The 23,946-nt window shown below is 49.1% G+C and overlaps 1 protein-coding gene across 2 annotated transcripts in view; it reads right to left on the bottom strand.

Moving 5' to 3' along the window:
* The window catches only part of LOC115475857 (CDK5 and ABL1 enzyme substrate 2-like), a 42,391-nt gene extending 18,745 nt beyond the window's left edge, over nucleotides 1-23,646 (bottom strand). The window contains exons 1-2 of one of the 2 annotated variants that reach the window (XM_030211902.1): nucleotides 23,215-23,646; nucleotides 13,795-13,887 (exon numbers count right to left, since the gene is read on the bottom strand). In XM_030211902.1, the coding sequence (XP_030067762.1) occupies nucleotides 13,795-13,887; nucleotides 23,215-23,597 (476 nt within the window). In that variant the 5' untranslated portion in view covers nucleotides 23,598-23,646. The remainder of the gene's footprint in view (nucleotides 1-13,794; nucleotides 13,888-23,214) is intronic. The other variant, XM_030211901.1, reaches the window with a different exon arrangement.
* Nucleotides 23,647-23,946: the final 300 nt, after the last annotated feature.

The raw sequence follows: 23,946 nt of genomic DNA, 5'->3' as shown, positions 1-23,946 counted from the left end.
CCCATGGCTACTTTAACAAGTGACTCCCAAAATGTGGGCTTGGGCCCCCTCCTGAATTCTCTTTTACTTTGCTGGCAGTGATGCTGGCCCCACCAACCAAGTAAATAGACTGCTGCTGCTCCCTGCTTCTGACTCTAAGCATCAGGCTGGGACTTTTCATGCAAGCGCAAGAAGGTTCCATCATGCTGCTCAGAGCCAGAAGCAAGCAGCAGAGAATGGTGGCAGTCCATTTATTGGCTGGTGGGGCTCGGCAAAGGTATGCCTAGCGTGCCTGCACAAGGGAGGGGAGAGAGAGGCATGTATTCCCCCCCCCCCCCCCAAAAAAAAAAAAATTTCAGGGCCGGTTATGCCCGGAGAGAGAGCCCGTTGTTAAAAGTTTACCAGCACACCCCTGGATGTACCAAAGCATTCCTTAAGTAGGGTGGGAAGCCAACGCTCCCTGCGCCAACACTCTCGCCCCAAAACTTGCATCCTCCCAAGCAGAAACGTCTAGCCTGTAATGCTTTGCAAAAGTATTTTTTATCTTAGTTACAGTTGTACCCTGCGCTTTCCCACTCATGGCAGGCTCAATGCAGCTTACATGGGGCAATGGAGGGTTAAGTGACTTGCCCAGAGTCACAAGGAGCTGCCTGTGCCTGAAGTGGGAATCGAACTCAGTTCCTCAGTTCCCCAGGACCAAAGTCCACCACCCTAACCACTAGGCCACTCCTCCACTCCACGGGATGCCCAAGTAGCTGCCCGACAAAATCTCTTCCAGAGATAAGGCCTCCGCCTCCGCCCAAGAAGCCGCCTGTGACCGAGTAGAATGCGCCTTCAGGGCCACTGGAGACGCCCGCCCTTGTAGCAGACACGCCGCTCCAATGACTTCTCTAATCCAGTGAGCAATGGAAGTCTTAGAAGCCGCCTCACCTCTTTTCGATCCCGACAAGAGCACAAAGAGATGATCCGAGCGTTGAAACTCGTTAGAGATCTGCAAGTAACGAAACAAGGCTCTCCGCACGTCCAGGAAACGTAGTGAGGCAAACTCCCACGGATAATCCTCTAGTCAAAAAGACGGAAGATAAACCAACTGATTGACATGGGTAGAAATGACTGCACCATTCGGATCGACACCCCTGCTTCAGAAAACTGCAAATAAGGATCTCTGTAAGAAAGCCTGAATTTCAGAAATCCTCCTAGCTGAAGCAATGACCACCAAAAACACTGTCGTAAGTGTTAGATCCTTCTCAGAAACCTTATTCAACGGCTCAAATGGTGGGGCCTGGAGGGCTCGCAGTACCACATTCAAATGCCATGCTGGGCACGGCTGCCAAAGAGGAGGCCAAAGCCAAAGAGCCCTGCGTAGGAAACGGACCACATCAGAGTGAGCTGCTAAAGAGGAACCGTCCAGTTGCCCCTAAAACAAGCTAGCGCAGCCACCTGCAATCGAAAGGAATTATATGACAATCCCTTTTGAAGATCATGCTGAAGGAACTCCAGAATAACTGGAATGTCCGCCCGAAAAGGCGCACGCAAAGCACACCACGCCGAGAAAGCTTTCCACACTCGCACGTACGTTGCTGAAGTAGACTGCTTCTGGCCCCCAAAACAGTGCAATGACTGGTCCTGAAAATCCCTTCTTCCTCAGCTGCTGCCTCTCAATAGCCAGGCCCTAAGACCAAAACGGATGGATTTTCCATCTGAACTGGCCCTTGATGCAGCAGATCGGGAGTCACAGGAAGTCGCAATGGTGGCTCAGAGTGCTCGAACGAGATCCGGCATACCACGGCCATCGGAGCACTAAGAATGACTGGCCCCCGATGCCGCCCTATGCAAGCAAAGAACTCTCCCTATCAGAGGCCACGGAGGAAAAACATACAGTAGCTGTTGTTCCGGTCATGGCTGGAGAAGAGCGTCCAATCCTGCGGATCCTGGCTGCCGTTTGCGGCTGAAGAACTGGGGAACTTTGGCATTGCATGCCATGGCCATGAGATCCATTACTGGTCTTCCCCAATGTTTACAGATCAGCCGAAAAGCCGAGTCTGACAGCGTCCATTCCGCTGCGACCAAAAGAGTCCGGCTGAGAAAATCCGCTTTAACATTGTCTTGACCCGCTATGTGCGCTGCCGACAGACTCTGAACATGCGCTTCCGCCCATACTAGAAGACGAGATGCTTCCACTGCCAAGGGAAGACTGCGAGTGCCCCTCTGCCGATAGATGTAGGCCACCGTCGTGGTTTTGTCTGAGAATACATGAACCGCCTGCCCCTGCAGAAGGTCCTGAAAACTCTGCAGCACATTCACGACTGCTTGCAACTCCAGACGATTTATTGGCCAAGTCGCTTCAAGAGGGGTCCACGATCCCTGGGCTACTCGATGAAGACAATGGGCTCCCCAGCCCGCATGGCTGACATCCGTCACGACTACCACTCAATTGGGAGACGCCAGAGAAACACTTCTGTAAATTGGCTGACCGGAGCCACCACGCGAGACTGTCCCTGGCCTGGCTCGACCAAGGAAGATGTCGTTGATAATCCAGCGACGTCGGCAACCATCTGCTCAAAAGGAAATTCTGAAGAGGCCGCATGTGAGCCCTTGCCCATGGAATGACCTCCAAGGTCGCCGTCATGGAACCGAGGAGCTGAACACAGTCCCACACTCAGGGAGCACGACGACTCAATAAGGTCCGTACCTGAGAAAGCAATTTGATCCTTCGCCCCTCGGGGAGAAACACCTTCCCCCGCTTCGTATCGAATTGCACTCCAAGACACTCCAGACTGAGTAGGAACCAGATGACTTGTCCATACTGCCCACCCAACCTAAGGTTTACAACACTGCAATCACTCGGTTGGTGACCACTCGACTCTCCTCTGCTGTTGTCGCCCGAATCAGCCAGTCGTCGAGATATGGATGCACTCGAATCCCCTCCTTTCGCAGGAACGCTGTCACCACCACCATGACCTTGGAAAAAGTGCGTGGGCAGTGGCATCCCAAAAGGAAGGGACCGAAACTGGAAGTGCTGACCCGCACCGCAAATCTGAGAAATCTCTGATGGGGCTGCAAATGGGAATGTGCAGGAAAGCTTCCCTCAAATTGAGAGCTGTCAAAAACTCGCCTGGTTGAGCAGCAGCAATAACTGCCCTTAATGTCTCCATGCGGAAGTGACAAACCCGCAAAAACTGGTTTGCTTTTCTGAGATTAATAGGCGAAAATCCCCTCCCTTCTTTGGAACCACAAAGAACGATGGAGTACCGGACCTGTGCGCCTTTCGACGAGAACAGGCACGATAGACGTATGAAGAGAGGCTTGCTGACCTGAACATGTACACCCTGGAGGAAAGGAGGAACAGGGGTGATTGATACAGACGTTCAAATATTGAAAGGTATTAATCCGCCAAACGAATCTTTTCCGGAGATGGGAAGCGTTGTAGAACGAGGAGGACATGAAATGAGATTGAAGGGGGGCAGACTCAGGAAAGATATCAGGAAGTATTTTTTCACGGAGAGGGTGGTGGACGCTTGGAATGCCCTCCCGCGGGAGGTGGTGGAGATGAAAACGTAACGGAGTTCAAACATGAATGGGATATGCATAGAGGAATCCTGTGCAGAAGGAATGGATCCTCAGAAGCTTAGCTGAAATTGGGTGGCGGAGCAGTTGGGGGGAAGAGGGGGTGGTGGTTGGAGGCGAGGATAGGGGAGGGCATACATATACGGTCTGTACCAGAGCCGGTGATGGGAGGCGGGACTGGTGGTTGGGAGGCGGGAAATACTGCTGGGCAGACTTATATGGTCTGTGCCCTGAAAAGGACAGGTACAAATTCAAGGTAAGGTATACACATATGAGTTTGTCTTGGGCAGACTGGATGGACCATGCAGGTCTTTTTCTGCCGTCATCTACTATGTTACTATGCTATGTTACTATGTTACTATGACCCTATCCTTAGCAGGTCTCGCAAACACTGCAGAACCACTGTCCTCTTGGCACGGGATACACAGCGGGACTCCAGAAAAAAGTCTGCGACGGGAGAGAAAAATTCTAGCTTGTAACCTTCTCGCACCACATCGAGGACCCACTGGTCCGAAGTAATTCTGGCCCACTCTGGAAGAAAGAGAAAGCTGACCACCGATCTGCTCTCCTCCTGAGTGGACCTGCGCTTCTTGTTGCGAAAAGGAAGAACGCTGCCCAAAACGAGGACGCTGAAAGGCTGCATTGGACTGCCCCGGGCGATACTGTCGCGTCTCTCTGAAACATGAACTCAAGGCTCCCTGCCTGGAAGTAGACTTGGGTCTATCCTCTGGAAGACGCTGAGATTTGGAATCCCCTAAATCTTTAAACAATCTTTTCTAGGTCTTCCCCAAAAAGCAATTTCCCTCGGAAAGGCAAATTAATGAGCCGTTGCTTAGAGGCCATATCTGCGGCCCAATTATGGAGCCACAGAAGACGCTGAGAGGAAACGGTCAATGCCATGAGTTTGGCCGAAGCACAGACCAAATGATACAAGGCATCCGCCAAGTTCGCCAGCCCAATATCCATCAGCGACATCTGAGGAGTTCCTGGCATATCAGACTCCGAAATCGAATCCATGACAGAATGTTGCCAACTGAGACAAGCTCTAGCCGCATAATAATTAGATAAAGACCTGATCGCAGATATTCAAAGGTTGGGAAACAAGAGAGAGGTGCTCTTGCTGGGAGATTTCAATCTGCTGGATGTAGATTGGAAGGTTCCGTCTATGGAATCGGAAAGAAGTGGAGAGATCGTGGATGCTTTCCAAAGTGTTTTGCTCAGACAAATGGTGACAGAACCCACGAGGGAGGGAGCGACGCTGGATCTGGTGCTCACACATGGGGATAGCGTGTCAAATATCCGAGTGGGAGCCCACCTGGGCCGATTCTGTTCAATATATTTGTGAGTGACATTGCCGAAGGGTTAGAAGGTAAAATTTGCCTATTTGCAGAGGATACTAAGATCTGTAACAGAGTGGACACCCCAGAGGGAGTGGAAAACATGAAAAAGGACCTACGGAAGCTAGAAGAATGGTCTAAGGTTTGGCAATTAAAATTCAATGCGAAGAAATGCAAAGTGATGCACTTAGGGAATAGAAATCCACGGGAGACATATGTGTTAGGCGGGGAGAGTCTGATAAGTACGGACGGGGAGAGGGATCTTGGGGTGATAGTATCTGAGGATTTGAAGGCGACGAAACAGTGTGACAAGGCGGTGGCAGTAGCTAGAAAGTTGTTAGGCTGTATAGAGAGAGATGTGACCAGCAGAAGAAAGGGGGTGTTGATGCCCCTGTATAAATCGTTGGTGAGGCCCCACCTGGAGTATTGTGTTCAGTTTTGGAGGCCGTATCTTGCTAAGAATGTAAAAAGAATTGAAGTGGTGCAAAGAAAAGCTACGAGAATGGTATGGGATTTGCGTTACAAGACGTATGAGGAGAGACTTGCTGACCTGAACATGTATACTCTGGAGGAAAGGAGAAACAGGGGTGATATGATACAGACGTTCAAATATTTGAAAGGTATTAATCCGCAAATGAACCTTTTCCGGAGATGCGAAGGCGGTAGAATGAGAGGACATGAAATGAGATTGAAGGGGGGCAGACTCAAGAAAAATGTCAGGAAGTATTTTTTCACAGAGAGAGAGTAGTGGATTGCTTGGAATGCCCTCCCGCGGAAGGTGGTGGAAATGAAAACGGTAACGGAATTCAAACATGCGAGGGATAAACATAAAGGAATCCTGTTCAGAAGGAATGGATCCTAAGGAGCTTAGCCGAGATTGGGTGGCAGAGCCAGTGGCGGGAGGGGGGGACGGTGCTGGGCAGACTTATACGGTCTGTGCCCTGAAAAGGACAGGTACAATAAAGGTAAGGTATACACAAAAAGTAGCACATATGAGTTTATCTTGTTGGGCAGACTGGATGGACCGTGCAGGTCTTTTTCTGCCGTCATCTACTATGTAAGAACTACAAACAGAAGCTTGAAGTGTCAAAGCGGCCATCTCAAAGGCACGTTTTAATGAGGCCTCTAGCCATCTGTCTTGCATATCCGTAAGTGCCACACAACCTTCCACTGGAAGAGCAGTCTTCTTAGTGACCACCGTCACCAGGGCATCCACCCTAGGTAGAGCAAACTGCTCTAAACGGTCCACTGACACTGGATACAGCCTGGCCATAGCCCTGGCTACTTCCAGCCCATCCAGATCCGCTCACTGGGCTGAAATCAACTCTTCAATAGCTTCATGTACTGGAAAGGCCTTAGAAGGTCGTCTGGTACTAGCCATCTTGGGGTTGACAGCCTGAGAAGCCGCAACCTAGGGGTACTCTATATTCAGGGCTTCCAGCGCCTGAGAGATAAAGGAGGACAACTCCTCCTTATGGAAAATCTTCACGGCGGAAGAGTCCTCCAGTTGGTCAGTGAGAACACCGTCCTCCACGTCCTCTACCCCCGTCTGCTCCGAGAGAGTCACCACGGAGGAAGCTGCAGGCGACAGTATGCAGGACCCCTCCTCAGACCACAAAGAAAGCCTAGGCTTTTTAAGGGAGGAAAACCACCAAATCTCTTGGTTACCCCCTGAGAGAATCAAGGCCGAAGCTGTCGCAGCCGCGTGGGGGGGGGGGGGGGGGGGGGGGGCAAGGCCCTTTTCAACAAAAACGCCTGATGGAGTAGCAAAATAAACTCTGGCGAAAACCCTTCCCTCGCAATGGAGGTCGCAGCCATGGCACCTGCACCACCGCCCACAGTGCCTGACGGCTCCCCCGACTCCCCTACCAGTGGAGAAGAAGCTTTGCCCAAAACCGCTACCGGAGCCGGCTCCACGACCGATTGCAAAATGGCGCGAGAATCGCCAGGCACTGGAGCGGGAAAGCACGCTCGGGGGGGGGGGGGCGCCACAGCTCCGTCGAGTCCCGCCAAATCAGCGCACCCCGCGTTGCAAAGGCCTGCTGCCAAACGCCGTTTCCCGCATCGGAAACAGCGTTTTACCACCTCCACTGCCAACGTCCGTCCCTGAACAGGACCCCAGCAGGACTTACCCCAGACCAGGAAAGCTCGGGAACTGACAGCTGAGCTGAAGAAAAACAACCCTCCGACTCCACTTCGAGGCAGGCTCAGACAAGCAGGCAACAGAAAACAGGACTCAGACAGCAGTAACACAAACCTGCTCTCAGCAAAGCGAATGCTACATACCTGTAGAAGGTATTCTCCGAGGACAGCAGGCTGATTGTTCTCACTGATGGGTGACGTCCACGGCAGCCCCTCCAATCGGAATCTTTACTAGCAAAAACATTTGCTAGCCCTCGCGCGCCGAAGCGCACCACGCATGCACGGCCGTCTTCCCGCCCGAAACCGGCTCGTGCCGGCCAGTCTCATATGTAGCAAGACAAAGAGAAGGGAAGACACAACTCCAAAAGGGGAGGTGGGCGGGTTTGTAAGAACAATCAGCCTGCTGTCCTCGGAGAATACCTTCTACAGGTATGTAGCATTCGCTTTCTCCGAGGACAAGCAGGCTGCTTGTTCTCACTGATGGGGTATCCCTAGCCCCCAGGCTCACTCAAAACAACAACCATGGTCAATTGGGCCTCGCAACGGCGAGGACATAACTGAGATTGACCTAACAATTTATCCAACTAACAGAGTGCACCCTGGAACAGAATAAACATGGGCCTATGGGGGTGGAGTTGGATTCTAAACCCCGAACAGATTCTGAAGCACTGACTGCCCGAACCGACTGTCGCGTCGGGTATCCTGCTGCAGGCAGTAATGAGATGTGAATGTGTGGACAGGTGACCACGTCGCAGCTTTGCAAATCTCTTCAATAGTGGCTGACTTCAAGTGGGCTACCGACGCTGCCATGGCTCTAACATTATGAGCCGTGACATGACCCTCAAGAGCCAGCCCAGCCTGGGCGTAAGTGAAGGAAATGCAATCTGCTAGCCAATTGGAGATGGTGCGTTTCCCCACAGCCACTCCCCTCCTGTTGGGATCAAAAGAAACAAACAATTGGGCGGACTGTCTGTTGGGCTGTGTCCGCTCCAGATAGAAGGCCAATGCTCTTTTGCAGTCCAATGTGTGCAGCTGACGTTCAGCAGGGCAGGAATGAGGACGGGGAAAGAATGTTGGCAAGACAATTGACTGGTTCAGATGGAACTCCGACACAACCTTTGGCAAGAACTTAGGGTGAGTGCGGAGGACTACTCTGTTATGATGAAATTTGGTGTAAGGGGCCTGGGCTACCAGGGCCTGAAGCTCACTGACTCTACGAGCTGAAGTAACTGCCACCAAGAAAATGACCTTCCAGGTCAAGTACTTCAGATGGCAGGAGTCCAGTGGCTCAAAAGGAGGTTTCATCAGCTGGGTGAGAACGACATTGAGATCCCATGACACTGTAGGAGGTTTGACGGGGAGGTTTGACAACACCAAACCTCTCATGAAGCGAACAACTAAAGGCTGTCCTGAGATCGGCTTACCTTCCACACGGTAATGGTATGCACTGATTGCACTAAGGTGAACCCTTACAGAGTTGGTCTTGAGACCAGACTCAGACAAGTGCAGAAGGTATTCAAGCAGGGTCTGTGTAGGACAGGAGCGAGGATCTAAGGCCTTGCTGTCACACCAGACGGCAAACCTCCTCCATAAAAAGAAGTAACTCCTCTTAGTGGAATCTTTTCTGGAAGCAAGACACGGGAGACACCCTCTGACAGATCCAAAGAGGCAAAGTCTACGCTCTCAACATCCAGGCCGTGAGAGCCAGGGACCGGAGGCTGGGACGCAGAAGCGCCCCTTTGTTCTGTGTGATGAGGGTCGGAAAACACTCCAATCTCCACGGTTCTTCGGAGGATAACTCCAGAAGAAGAGGGAACCAGATCTGACGCGGCCAAAAGGGAGCAATCAGAATCATGGTGCCTCGGTCTTGCTTGAGTTTCAACGAAGTCTTCCCGACCAGAGGTATGGGAGGATAAGCATACAGTAGACCTTCCCCCCAGTCCAGGAGGAAGGCATCCGATGCCAGTCTGCCGTGGGCCTGAAGCCTGGAACAGAACTGAGGGACCTTGTGGTTGGCTCGAGATGCGAAGAGATCTACCAAGGGGGTGCCCCACGCTTGGAAGATCTGTCGCACCACTCGGGAGTTCAGCGACCACTCGTGAGGTTGCATGATCCTGCTCAACCTGTCGGCCAGACTGTTGTTTACGCCTGCCAGGTATGTGGCTTGGAGCACCATGCCGTGACGGCGAGCCCAGAGCCACATGCTGACGGCTTCCTGACACAGGGGGCGAGATCCGGTGCCCCCCTGCTTGTTGATGTAATACATGGCAACCTGGTTGTCTGTCTGAATTTGGATAATTTGGTGGGACAGCCGATCTCTGAAAGCCTTCAGAGCATTCCAGACCGCTCGCAACTCCAGAAGATTGATCTGCAGATCGTGTTCCTGGAGGGACCAGCTTCCTTGGGTGTGAAGCCCATCGACATGAGCTCCCCACCCCAGGAGAGACGCATCCGTAGTCAGCACTTTTTGTGGCTGAGGAACTTGGAAAGGACGTCCCAGAGTCAAATTGGACCAAATCGTCCACCAATACAGGGATTTGAGAAAACTCGTGGACAGGTGGATCACATCTTCTAGATCCCCAGCAGCCTGAAACCACTGGGAAGCTAGGGTCCACTGAGCAGATCTCATGTGAAGGCGGGCCATGGGAGTCACATGAACTGTGGAGGCCATGTGGCCCAGCAATCTCAACATCTGCCGAGCTGTGATCTGCTGGGACGCTCGCACCCGCGAGACGAGGGACAACAAGTTGTTGGCTCTCGCCTCTGGGAGATAGGCACGAGCCATCCGAGAATCCAGCAGAGCTCCTATGAATTCGAGTCTCTGCACTGGGAGAAGATGGGACTTTGGATAATTTATCACAAACCCCAATAGCTCCAGGAGACGAATAGTCATCTGCATGGACTGTAGAGCTCTTGCCTCTGATGTGTTCTTCACCAGCCAATCGTCGAGATAAGGGAACACATGCACTCCCAGTCTGCGAAGTGCCGCTGCTACCACAGCCAAGCACTTCGTGAACACTCTGGGCGCAGAGGCGAGCCCAAAGGGTAGCACACAGTACTGGAAGTGACGTGTGCCCAGCTGAAATCGCAGATACTGTCTGTGAGCTGGCAGTATCGGGATGTGCGTGTAGGCGTCCTTCAAGTCCAGAGAGCATAGCCAATCGTTTTCCTGAATCATGGGGAGAAGGGTGCCCAGGGAAAGCATCCTGAACTTTTCTTTGACCAGATATTTGTTCATGGCCCTTAGGTCTAGGATGGGACGCATCCCCCGTTTTCTTTTCCACAAGGAAGTACCTGGAATAGAATCCCAGCCCTTCCTGCCCGGATGGCACAGGCTCGACCGCATTGGCGCTGAGAAGGGCGGAGAGTTCCTCTGCAAGTACCTGCTTGTGTTGGAAGCTGTAAGACTGAGCTCCCGGTGGACAATTTGGAGGTTTTGAGGCCAAATTGAGGGTGTATCCTTGCCGGACTATTTGGAGAACCCACTGATCGGAGGTTATGAGAGGCCACCTTTGGTGAAAAACTTTCAACCTCCCTCCGACCGGCAGGTCGCCCGGCACTGACACTTGGATGTCGGCTATGCTCTGCTGGAGCCAGTCAAAAGCTCGTCCCTTGCTTTTGCTGGGGAGCCCAGGGGCCTTGCTGAGGCGCACGCTGCGGACGAGAGCGAGCGCGCTGGGGCTTAGCCTGGGCCGCAGGCTGTCGAGAAGGAGGATTGTACCTAAGCTTACCAGAAGAGTAGGGAGCAGTCTTCCTTCCCCCAAAAAATCGTCTACCTGTAGAGGTAGAAGCTGAAGGCTGCCGGCGGGAGAACTTGTCGAAAGTGGTGTCCCGCTGGTGGAGCTGCTCTACCACCTGTTCGACTTTCTCTCCAAAATATTATCCGCACGGCAAGGCGAGTCCGCAATCCGCTGCTGGATCCTATTCTCCAGGTCGGAGGCACGCAGCCATGAAAGTCTGCGCATCACCACACCTTGAGCAGCGGTCCTGGACGCAACATCAAAGGTGTCATATACCCCTCTGGCCAGGAATTTTCTGCACGCCTTCAGCTGCCTGACCACCTCCTGAAATGGCTTGGCTTGCTCAGGGGGGAGCTTGTCCACCAAGCCCGCCAACTGCCGCACATTGTTCCGCATGTGTATGCTCGTGTAGAACTGGTAAGACTGTATTTTGGCCACGAGCATAGAAGAATGGTAGGCCTTCCTCCCAAAGGAGTCTAAGGTTCTAGAGTCCTTGCCCAGGGGCGCCGAAGCATGCTCCCTAGAACTCTTAGCCTTCTTTAGGGCCAAATCCACAACTCCAGAGTCGTGAGGCAACTGAGTGCGCATCAGCTCTGGGTCCCCATGGATCCGGTACTGGGACTCGATCTTCTTGGGAATGTGGGGATTACTTAATGGCTTGGTCCAGTTCGCCAGCAATGTCTTTTTGAGGACATGATGTATGGGTACTGTGGACGCTTCCTTAGGTGGAGAAGGATAGTCCAGGAGCTCAAACATCTCAGCCCTGGGCTCGTCCTCCACAACCACCGGGAAGGGGATGGCCGTAGACATCTCCCGGACAAAGGCCGCAAAAGACAGACTCTCGGGAGGAGAAAGCTGCCTTTCAGGGGAGGGAGTGGGATCAGAAGGTAGGCCATCAGACTCCTCGTCAGAGAAATATCTGATGTCCTCCTCCTCCTCCCACGAGGCCTCACCATCGGTATCAGACACAAGTTCACGGACCTGTGTCTGAAGCCGTGCCCGGCTCGACTCCGTGGAACCACGGCCATGGTGGGAGCGTCGAGAGGTAGACTCCCTCGCCCGCACCGGCGAAGCTCCTTCCGCCGACGTCGTCGGGGAGCCTTCCTGGGAGGCGACCGCAGTCGGTACCGCAAGCGGCACCGATGTCGGAGACCTCACCCCGGGCAAGGGGCCAGCCGGCACCTCACTCGACGGTACCGGTGGCGCAAGCACCCCCGGTACCGGAGGGGAAGGGTGCAACAGCTCTCCCAGGATCTCTGGGAGGACGGCCCGGAGACTCTCGTGCAGAGCGGCTGTGGAGAAAGACGTGGAAGCTGATGCAGGTGTCGATGTCAGAGTCTGTTCCGGGCGTGGAGGCTGTTCCGGGCTGTCCATAGTGGAGCGCATCGACACCTCTTGAACAGAGGGTGAGCGGTCCTCTCGGTGCCGATGCCTACTGGGTGCCGACTCCCTCGGCGACCCAGAGCTCTCGGTGCCGATACGGGAAGGGGACCGGTGTCGATGCTTCTTCGACTTCTTGGAACGAAGCATGTCACCGGAGCTTCCCGGCACCGACGAGGACGACGTAGAATCCAGCCGTTGCTTCCTCGGGGCCGAGGCCGAAGAAGGTCGGTCTGGGGGGGGGGGGCTGTACCGCAGGAGCCCTCAAGGTAGGGGGAGACCCGCCCGAAGGCTCACCGCCACCAGCAGGGGAATGGACAGCCCTCACCTGCACTCCAGTCGAAGCACCACCGTCCGACATCAGAAGTGGAGATCTCGGTACCGCCGACGCAGCCTTCCAATGTCTCAGCCCCGATGCAGAGGGTCGATGCCTTGATGCACTCGATGCAGTCGCGGCCGAGGACGGAGGTCTAGACGCTGTCGACGTCGATGCACTCGATACTCCCGGTGCCGATGCCGACAAAGAGCCCAAGAACAAAACGTTCTACTGGGCCAATCTCGCTACCTGAGTCCGCTTTTGTAAAAGGGCCCACAGACTACAGGCCTGCGGGCGGTGCCCAGCCCCCAGACACTGAAGACACGACGCGTGCCTGTCAGTGAGCGAGATTACCCGGGCGCACTGGGTGCACTTCTTGAAGCCGCTGGGAGACTTCGATGACATGGGCGGAAAAATCACGCCGGCGAGATCAAAACTCGTGATTGCGTAAGGCACCAAAAAGAGGGGGAGAAAAAAATTTGACCAGAGGCCTCAAAAGGGCCTACCCCGAAGACGAAAAGAAACTTACCGGGGCAAAAACTAGAACTAGAGGAAAGGGAAAAAGACCGAAAAGGTCTTCCGAAATCCTTTTTTTTTTTTTTTTTGCGAAAAGTCAAAAGAGACGCGCGAGGTCAACTTAAGGGGCGCGAACTGCGTAACACGACCGTACCGAGCGCGGACAAAAGAAGACTGGCCGACACGAGCCGGTTTCGGGCGGGAAGACGGCCGCGCATGCGCGGTGCGCATCGGCGCACGAGGGCTAGCAAATGTTTTTGCTAGTGAAGATTCCGATTGGAGGGGCTGCCGTGGATGTCACCCATCAGTGAGAACAAGCAGCCTGCTTGTCCTCGGAGAAAAACACACTTCCCTGTGCTTCTCTGTTTCTCTTTTAAATAAATTCTATGGTTCTCTCTTTTTTTTTTTTTTCAGTGAGGAGGCAGAAACAAACAGGGAAAGAAAGGAACAGCAAAAGCCTGTTCAGAGGGAATTTGAGGTGCAGCAGGGACCCAGCAACTGTGTATGCTGCCAAAGGGGACACCACCAGTCCGCCACCCCCGGCTCAAACTGATCACCGGTCCAGGAGCACCCTCAGAGGCCTTGGGCTCAGGAGCTGGAGAAAAAGCCATCCACCACCTGCTGAGATAGTGGCTGTCTGGCATCACTGTCTTTAGTTTATCTCTATCTCCACCTGCTGGTAGGCGGACTTAACCCACTAGTTCCTGGTTTCATCTGCTGCAAGTGACAAGGAATTCAAGATCCTCAACTATCCTTCTAATAAAATCCAAACTATAAATATCATTTATGGCTGAAACCTGACTTAGGACTCCATTACCTGCTATTCCTTGTGTCATACTGCCTCATGCTTTTAATGAAATGAATTTTCTTCAAAGTTTTGGGTCTTGGAGATCCAGACAAGTGCCTTGTTCTGAAATTGCAAAATATTTTATATAGAATCATGTAAACTCGTTAATGTAAACAATGAATAAATCCTATTGCTTATTTTAAAAGCAGCAATTGATTGAAAAATATACAACTATGCATGCTGTTTCAATTCCTACCTGCATGAAATACCGCCACATAGCAGATTAAGTGTGCACTTTTACCATCAGAAAGGGTGAGCCATTTTCAGCCAGGCTACTTATCCGTGCAAATGGCTTTTGAAAATTGTTCTCTCCCCTTTGCTAGCCTAAGCAGGGCTACACGAAAGGTCTGTACAGGTATTAGAGCTCTTCATTTACTAGCATCTGTATTACAAAGACCACATCTCTTGTTATTTCTTCTGTTGAAAGATGTATACCACGTTTCATGGTATACAACCACAAAGAACATTTCAGTCTAGTCCATTTTCAGGACTGGCTGAAATGTTACTGTGTACTATGACCTGGAATTGGAACAAAGGAATATAAGCGCCTCTGGGATCATTAAGGGTACACACCATCAATAAAGCTAGCAGCCTTAGTGAGACTAATGGATGGCATGCGTACCACCATTAAACCAAAAGTTCCTGCAGCAGCCACAGAACCAGACTGACTACTGTCAAGATGATAAGTCAGGATTCATAGACCCTAACTTATGTACTAACATAGTAAGTGTTTACAGCTAAAGACCTGTACTGAATCTGACACAACTGCATTGGTTCTACTTACTACTACTAGTCCTAATTATTTCTATAGCGTTACTAGAGGTATGCGGAAGTCTGTCCCTAGAGGACTGACAATCTAAGTTTTTGTACCTGGGGCAATAGAAGGTTAAGTGACTTGCCCAAGGTCACAAGGAGCTACAGTGGGAATCGAACCCAGGTAGCCAGGATAAAAGTCCACTGTACTAACCATTAGGCCACTCCACTCTACTTCTTCATGATTAGTCACTGGCATACTTTGTTTCTGCGTTTCCCTGCCAAATTTGGGGCACAGACCGCAGAAGTCTGCCTGGCACTGGTCCTACTTTCAAACTACTGGAGTTGCCATCAAAGTCTATTCCAGCCTTGATCCTGATCTGTTTTTGCCATTTACGCAGGCTCTGAATTTGCTTAACTTCATTTATTATATTCTTAAATGAAGCACCACCTAGGTAGGTAAGACAATGTCTGTATCTCGAATGTAAGCTTATTCTCTGTCACTTGTGCAGATCACTGCCACTCACAAGTGGCAAACGCAAAACATATCCGACAGCAAACAAGCCATTGAAAAACTTCATACTGAAAACTAGAAAATATGCAAACAGGTGTCCAGTGTGGTACAAGTAGCATGGGGAGGGGGAGATAAAGAATACTGCATCCAGGGAATTAACACAGATGCTGCTCAGAAGGTACCTCTGAAGACTGGTGCAATACAGAATGCAGACAGAAGACTCATGAATAAGCTGAAAGGGTTGAACTCAGGACTGAAAGTGGAGAACTGGATAAGAAACTGGTTGACAGCTGCGTAACCCTGGCAGCGCTATAGAAATGCTAAGTAGTAGTAGTAGTTGACCTACAGGTGGTAGAGGGTGGTGGTAAATGGAATCCGCTCGGAGCAAAGGAAGGTGAGCAGTGGAGTTCCTCAGGGGTCGGTGCTGGGGCCTATGCTATTTAATATATTTGTGGGAGATATTGCTGAAGGGTTAGAAGGAAAAGTATGCCTTTTTGCAGATGACACGAAAATAGCCAATAGAGTGGATACCCTGGAGGGAGTAGAAATGATGAGAAGGGATCTCTGAACGTTAGAAGAATGGTCGAGGGTCTGGCAGTTAAAATTTAATCTATAAACACAGAGGGATAATGTTTTATCTCAGAGTACTAAGTTATTCCAACCTTATACAGTAAATGTACTCCGATTATGAATATACAAAACTTTTAATACTCAATACATGCACATACATACATCATACAATCCACCATTAGTGTTGCAAAGTCCACCTGTACCTATATGCCTACCCTCTTGAGTTCCCTTGATAATTAATAGTCATTTCATCTCAACAGTGTTGCCCATATTTTCAGCTGCAACTGAGCCACAATCAGGTCACTGAATTAACCAATGTGGTCAACACAAATGTGTGGTCTGAAACCACTGTTATTATCCTCAATAAAACATCCTGATGGAAATTTCCACATGTAAAGTGGATAAACTTTACATGTGGAAATTTCCATCAGGATGTTTTATTGAACTTGAGGATAATAACAGCAGTTTCAGACCACACTGGTTAATTCGGTGACCTGATTGTGTTTTAACAACCTTGAATAGTTTTGTGTCATCTGCATCAATGGGCTAACTTATGTGAGACCAGCAACCCTCCGTTTTCATATCTTTGTTAACATATGGCATGTTTAAATTCTAAATGCATTTGCTGTGGTTTATATTTAGGTCTGTCTCCTAAAGCTTTCTGAATCCTATACCATAATATCGAGCCATAGGAAACAATGCAGGACAAGACACCATTTCTCATGCCTGCAGTGTTAAAAAAAAACAAAAAAACATGTCCAATTTTGGCCATGCAATTATGCTGGCCAAAATGTTCAAACACCTCTTTAAATAAGACCAAAATAACTAACCAAAATGTATTGCATTTGACTCTCCATTTAGATAGAAATTTAAGGTCTGTAAATCCAATAAATTTCATTGAAAAAAACAATATACGGAGTGCGACCTATATTGTGGAGCTGAGTGGTTCTTTCAGCTCCACAAGACAAGCATTCAGGTCCAAAATGCGATCAAGAAACATGCATCCTGACTGGTCACTCATGTCCTGAATCTCAGACATCACCAAAACAGAAGTAAGCTATCATTTATGTGGAGATAACACTGCTAGGGGCTAATAAAACTGTTATTTCTGTAGATCTATGCAATGCTGTAGAGACACAAAATTAACAGAGTGCCTAAAAAAAAAAATCTTCAAAAAAAGAACCCATTTTATAAAGAAATAGACGCCCATGTACCTTTATAGAAGAGGCTTATACAATGCTTCCTAGTAGGGTACAAATGCTTGTGCACACAAGCAGGTTTTTGTGTATTGTAACTGTGCCCAAATTATACCTTCGGGAATGCAGACTGTACCTGAATGGAACTCACTTTGAGCTACTACTAAAAAAAAGAAGAGAGCCAAATCCAAAATCCCTTTCAAAAAGCTTTTTGGGCGCCTACATTTTGCACACATATATCCCTGACATTTTATAACAGCCATGCTCTATATGTAAGAGATACTTTACCTCTCTAATATACAGTCAGCCCCCTTTCTTTGGAGCTTGCCCTCAAGTCAAAATGTGCTGTATATGGTTTCAACACGACAGTTTTTCATAAAATCACAGATAAAAATACATTTCTCAATTATGAAAGCTGTCAATCAACGGTTCTTAAAAACAGCTTACCACTTTCTCAATTTCTGAGACACCGACAGATCTGTTCTAGTGATCAAGAATTTAAACATCAAGCAATGATCCCTGTCTTGGAAGTTGGCAACCCGGGGATATCCTAAAGCGGCAATCCGGAAGGCGTATCGTAGAGCACGATACAATCACCGAGATCTTTTATTAAATACATCACGTACAGCATCAACAGATGAAGACACAATATTCACCTATGTTATGAGATACAATTCGGCCTCACCCCTGGTAGCAGCGATTGCCAGGAAACACTGGACTTTAATTCAAACCCACCCACTGTTCAAAGATGCGCAATTGAGGATTGCTTACAGTAGACAAAGAAATCTCAAGGAATTATTATGTCTGGCTGCATTATCCTGCCCTAATGATCCTGCTACGAGAACGGAGGCCCCGACAGGTCATAGACAATGCGGAGAATGTTCTTTTTGATGGATCATGTCAGAGTCCTCCGTGTTTGTAAATCCAAGTAATCAGAAAAAGTATTTTCTTCGCACTAACACTACGTGTAGATCTAGTTCTGTTGTGTACTGTTTGAAATGCCCATGCGATAAAATCTACGTGGGTCAAACTTCGAGATCTCTATCCATCTGCCTGACTGAACACAGAAGTGCGATCAACATTCAGAAAATAGGTTCACCCTTGGTTTCACAGTGCAAAGCCTACTCACATGCCTTCAATGATTTTACTTGCACGATCTTACAAGAAATCTTAAAATCCCCATGAGGTGGAGACCACCGCAGATATTTATTACAAGCAGAACAGAAATGGATCTACAGACTTCATTCCCTAGAACCGAGAGGTCTAAACAAGTCGCATAGAATGGTGTCACTTTTTTTAGAATGGTGATTGGTTTTCATTCAGTCGGCTGATTGGTTGTTATTTTTTCAGCTGATCGGTTGTCATTTTTTCCACACTGCCGATTGGCCAAAATCATCTCAGCGTCTGACGTCACAAGGACTATAACTACAACACATCATGGCGTCTATTTAATACCAACACGTTGCCGAAGGAAGCTGTGCGAGCATTCCATGTACTGTGTGATTTTTTGGGGGGGGGGTTTACTAAATATTTTGATAGAGTATATATTTGTTTGCTACTTTAACCTAGTATCCTGACGATTTAACTTTGTATAGTTGCAGCCTGAGACCCTGAAGAAGCAGCGAAACGCTGGCCACCGTCGGCTCAGGGCAGTGTTTGAGGGACCGCACAGCGGGAGCAACCGTGGATTGAACACGCTTAATAGAGATAAGTGAACCAGTGATTAGTAAAAATTTGTCTGTGTTCCTATTGTAGCGTTCAATATATTGAAAATGTATCTATCGTTGAAAACTTTTTAAAATAATTGGCTACCGCAAATATTTCTTTTATAGCCGTAGCCGCAGGGGTTTTTGCTGATGATGGAGAGGACTTTTTGTCCGTTCAGCTTGTTGAGAGTGAGAATTACTATACAGTCCCCAAGCTCTTTGAGGCTTTTTCCCTGTACGTTATTTCACATCCTGTGGATTTATTATTTTGTATATAAAACAGACAAGAAACGTGCCCAGCATTCTCTTCTAGAGACATATTGAGGCGTACTTTCAAAGCACTCAGCCTTACAAAGTTCCATAGATTACTATGGAACTTTGTAAGGCTAAGTGCTTTGAAAATGAGCCCCATTGTTAACTAAATAAACCACTGTGTGCATAGAGTGTGTTTAGTAGACGTGTCCTAATTTTGTGATACTAGTGCAGTTTGGATGCTTTTCCTGTACAACACCTCTCACTATGTATTTGTCAAGTCCATGAAGTACACTTAGTTTGACCATTTGCTCACTTCGGTTTCTGTTTCCCTAGCTGCTAGTTTTCAGTGTTTCATTGACACCTAGGCCCAGATGCATCAACCAAACGTAAAAAAATGTAAAACGTAAAAGTCCTTAACGAATTTTAAAAAACGAAGAATGCACCAAAAAAACGGTACGGTATTGTAAAGTACAATGCATTAAAGATTTGTTAAATTGGTGTAATCCCCATCGGTAATCGGCCCCTAAAGCATGCGCAGAGCAGCCAAGCGTTATGCTGGCTGCTCTGCGCATGCCGCAAACGTCAAAACAAACAAACAAAAAAAACCAACACAAACACATGGCTCCCCGCTTTCCCCTGCATAAAATATAAAACCTAAGCAAACATCAAAAAAGGATCGGGAGGGGGCAAAGGCGCTCATCAGGAGCGTCCTGTATGGATGGCCTTGCCCCCTGCCCCCCCGCCCGAGGTCGCTGCTGCTCCCCGCTTCTCCCTGTATTAAATAAAAACTTAAAATAAAAACTCAAAACTTTTGCAGCGCCGGGCCCCCCTCCCTTCCTGTCTCTCTCTTTCTCCTTCTCCCACCACTGCTCCGCCTCCTGCCATCCTCTGGCCCCGTGCCCCACCCCATGAGGTCGTCGCCGCCGCTCCCCCCTCCACCGGGCCCCCCCTCTGCCTTACCGGGCCCACGCAGCGCCTCTCACCTCTGTGTGAAGGCGCTGTACGGGCAAGAAGAACAGCAGCTGATCGACGCAAGTCTTCAGGACGTCTCTCCTTCCCTGACCTGGGCACGCCCCCGTCTAACGTAGTAACGTTGCTTACGTCAGACGGGGGCGTGCCCAGGTCAGGGAAGGAGAGACGTCCTGAAGACTCGCGTCGATCAGCTGTTGTACTTCTTGCCCGTACAGCGCCTTCACATAGAGGTGAGAGGCGCTGCGCGGGCCCGGTAAGGCGGAGGAGGGGCCCGGTGGAGGGGCAGTGGTGGGAGAAGGAGAGAGAGACAGGAAGGGAGGGGGGCCCAGCGCTGCAAAAGTTTTGATTTTTATTTTGAGTTTTTATTTAATACAGGGAAAAGCGGGGAGCAGCGGCAACCTTGGGCGGGAGGGGGGGGCGGGGGGCAAGGCCGTCCATACAGGTCGCTCCTGATGAGCGCCTTTGCCCCCTCCCGATCCTTTTTTGATGTTTGTTTTGATTTTCAATTTTATGCAGGGGAAAGCGTGTTTGTGTTGTTTATCTCACTTTTGTTTTTAAACATGCCAGCTTGGATTTTTATGCTGCAGGGGGAAGCGGGGAGATGACAGCTCAGGCCTTAACGACAGGTCTGACCTCACGTTAAATTTATCACGGTAAATGATTCGTTGCAATCGTCGGTATGGTTAGTGCATCCCGAATTGTCCACATTTCAATGGTAGTTACTCGTTTGCATTCCGTTTTCGTTAGCTGCTAGCATCGTTGGAAAATGGCCTTTAATGCATGCTACGGCTGAAAATGTCTTCGTTAAAGGGTCGTTAAGGTTTAGTGCATCTGGGCCCTAAAGCTTTTTTAAAGGGACATCTTTTTCAGTAATGTTTTCCCTGTTGGAGGTCTCTCCTGATGTCTCCTTTTAGCTACTACTGTTTAACTTGTCACACATTAGAAGCTTTTGCCTTTCTAGCTGTAGGCATGCATGATGGCAGTGCGTATGCCATGTATTATATAGGTATACTGAGAAGCTTCCACTTTAGTTTTTTTTTTAACATTTTTCTTTCACTTTATTGTGTAATAATAATGTGTGCCAGCATGTGATGTTATTTCATGCCAGTATGTGTTTCATGATGTTATATGCTAAAAGTAATAGAATAATTTACCCCCTAATATTTTCTAATAACCTCCACACCTATATTTTTATTAATCATCTTTATGCAAGGATATACCTTCTGTGGTTACAATCAAAGCGGTTTACATATTATATACAGGTACTTATTTTTGTACCTGGGGCAATGGAAGATTAAGTGACTTGCCCAGAGTCAAAAGGAGCTGCAATGGGAATCAAACCCAGTTCACCAGGATCAAAGTCTGCTGCACTAATTACTAGGCTATACCTAAACTCTGAAGAGATTCACTCAAGTAGTGTGTATTTAGTAATTTAGATTTTGTCACATCATTCTCAGTAGTAGCTCAAGGTGAGTTAACATCCAAGTACATTAGGTATTTCCCTGTCCCTGGAGTGCTCAATCTAATTGTTATATTTGAGGTTAAGGTTAAGTGACTTGCCTAAGATCACAAGGAGCTGCAGTGGAATTTGAATCGAGCACCCCACCCCTGGATGTCTGATCCCAAACTAGAGAACTGCACGGGAATGGGGATACTGAGAGACAAATCAGAGCAATGAACAACCCAAAAGTCATAAAAAAAAAAAAAGCAAGAAAAGAACTCCATTAAAATAAACAAACAAAAAAGTTTGGATAGAAGTTAACATTCACAATCAACACAATCATTCAAGAGCATTAGAAAGTCCAACTGTCAACCATGCTAGCCAACTGCCAGACACTATAGGGATAAAAAAAAAAAGCATTCAAAGGCTAAAGCGAACAGATGCAATTTCAAGGCTTTTTTAAAATTACTACAGGATGGCTCAGATCTTAACGAAAGAGGGGAGATTATTCCATAAGTAAGGGGCCAAGAATGGATTGCCAGGGTGTTTATAGAGGATTAGGAAGAGTAAGGTGGTGATTGTTAAGGGAACGGAGTCTAGCCAGATAATCCGGGAGGCCAGTAAGTCAAAGTCAGGATCATGAACTGAATTCTCTGGTTGACTGGCAGCCAGTGAAGCTTTGGAACAAGGGAGTAACGTGGTCTCAACGTTGGGTTTTGGATAGAACACAGGAAGCAGTGTTTCGAATTGTTTGCAGTCTTTTGAGTTCAGTTTTAGCAATTCCTGCATAGACCACATTACAGTAGTCTAGACGAAAGCTAATGAAGTTGCTGTGGGGTTCCGGTGGGGATAGAAGAAATTGTCATGAAGTGCAGTCAAAATCTCTGCCGACTCCATAATGAGACAGATGCAACTGGAGCAACAGAACGAGGCTTGGAACACTCATTGGTTATACCATGGGGGGGGGGCCTTGCCACTTCCTCTTCCCTCTAATCACTGTGAAAAATTACAATAGGACCTTATGAGACTGGGAGACTGGATGTCTAAATGGCAGATGACGCTTAATGTGAGCAAGTGCAAAGTGATGCATGTGGGAAAGAGGAGCCCGAATTATAGCTACGTAATGCAAGGTTCCACGTTAAGAGTCACCGACCAAGAAATGGATCTCGCTGTCGTCGTTGATGATACGTTGAAACCTTCTGCTCAGTGAGCTGCGGTGGCTAAGAAAGCAAATAGAATGTTAGATATTATTAGGAAAGGAATGAAAAACAAAAATGTTATAATGCTTTTGTATCAGTCCATGGTGCGACCACACCTCGAATAGCGTGTTCAATTCTGGTCACCGCATCTCAAAAAGACGTAGTGGAATTAGAAAAGGTACAGTGAAGGGAGATTAAAATGATAAAGGGGATGGGACGACTTCTCTATGAGGAAAGGCTGAAGCGGCTAGGGCTCTTCAGTTTGCAGAAAAAATGGCTGAGGGGAGATATGATAGAGGACAGCGCTGCATACATCTAGTAGCGCTATAGAAATTTTAAGTAGTAGTAAAATAATGAGTGGAGTGGAATCGTTTGTTTACTATTTCCAAAAATATTAGGTCTAGGGGGCATGCGATGAAGCTACAAAGTAGTAAATTTAAAACGAATCAGAAAATTTTCTTCACTCGTGTAATTAAACTCTGGAATTTGTTGCCAGAGAACAAGGTAAAGGTGGTTAGCTTAGCGGGGTTTAAAAAAGGTTTGGATGGCTTCCTAAAGGCACAGGTCCAGAAACCATTAATAAAATGACTTGGGGAAAATCCACTGCTTATTTCTGGGATAAGCAGCACAAAATGCATTGAGCTTTTTTGGGGGATCTTGCCAGGTATTTGTGACCTGGATTGGCCACTGTTGGAAACAAGATGCTGGGCTTGATGGACCTTTGGTCTGTCCCAGTGTGGCAATACTTAAGTATGTAAGCTTCCTGACAGCGTTCCTCACTCACCTCTGCTTCTGGAGGTCCAGCGTGAAACTGCTGTTGTTGTGCGGCGCCAGGAACCCCGGCCCTTGCGCGCAGGCGGGGGAGAGCGGGGGGCACAGGCCGCTTAACCAAGCCGCATCCACGTTCCCTTCGCTTTTGAGTGGCCCGGTCCCGCCGGGTTCTTTGGGCAGAAGTGCCGCAGGCCCATTGGGGGGCCCCGGATACGGGCCCTGCCTGTCAACCAGCGGGGGTGTTGAGCTCCCGTTCAGCGGCCGCCCATCCAGGGAGATATTGCTGAGGAAGGTGAGGGCAGCCTGCCTGCGCCGGGAGTCTCCGCGCTTCCTCTGCTGTTGCGCCCGGCCGCCATTGCTCGCCGAGGCCCGAGGCCCGCAAGCAGCGGCGGCCATTCTCCGACTGAGCTCTCAGTGCCTCATCCCACCCCCCATCGCGCTCTCATTGGCTCACTGGGCCACGCTCTGACTACCTCATGTACTCATTGGCTCAAACGGTCACGCCCGCCCAAACTTCCCATTCATTAGACCACACTGTTGCGCCTCTGCCTATCCTGCACAGTCACACGTACCGACCCAACCGGCTGTCGCACTCCTGCCATCGCATGCACCCATTTACTCAAGGGCTTCGCTTCGCCCCGCCCAACCTTCGCATTTATTGGACCATACGTCTAGCCAAGCACATTGGTCCATCAGTGTACGTCCCGCGCTGTCTTTGGCTCACACTGTTCTAGCGAGCTCTGAT

The sequence above is a fragment of the Microcaecilia unicolor genome, chromosome 8, assembly GCF_901765095.1.
Source record: "Microcaecilia unicolor chromosome 8, aMicUni1.1, whole genome shotgun sequence".
Taxonomy (NCBI): Eukaryota; Metazoa; Chordata; class Amphibia; order Gymnophiona; family Siphonopidae; genus Microcaecilia; species Microcaecilia unicolor.
The sequence above is the reverse complement of the archived record's forward strand: the minus strand, read 5'-3'. Positions and strand labels throughout refer to the sequence as shown.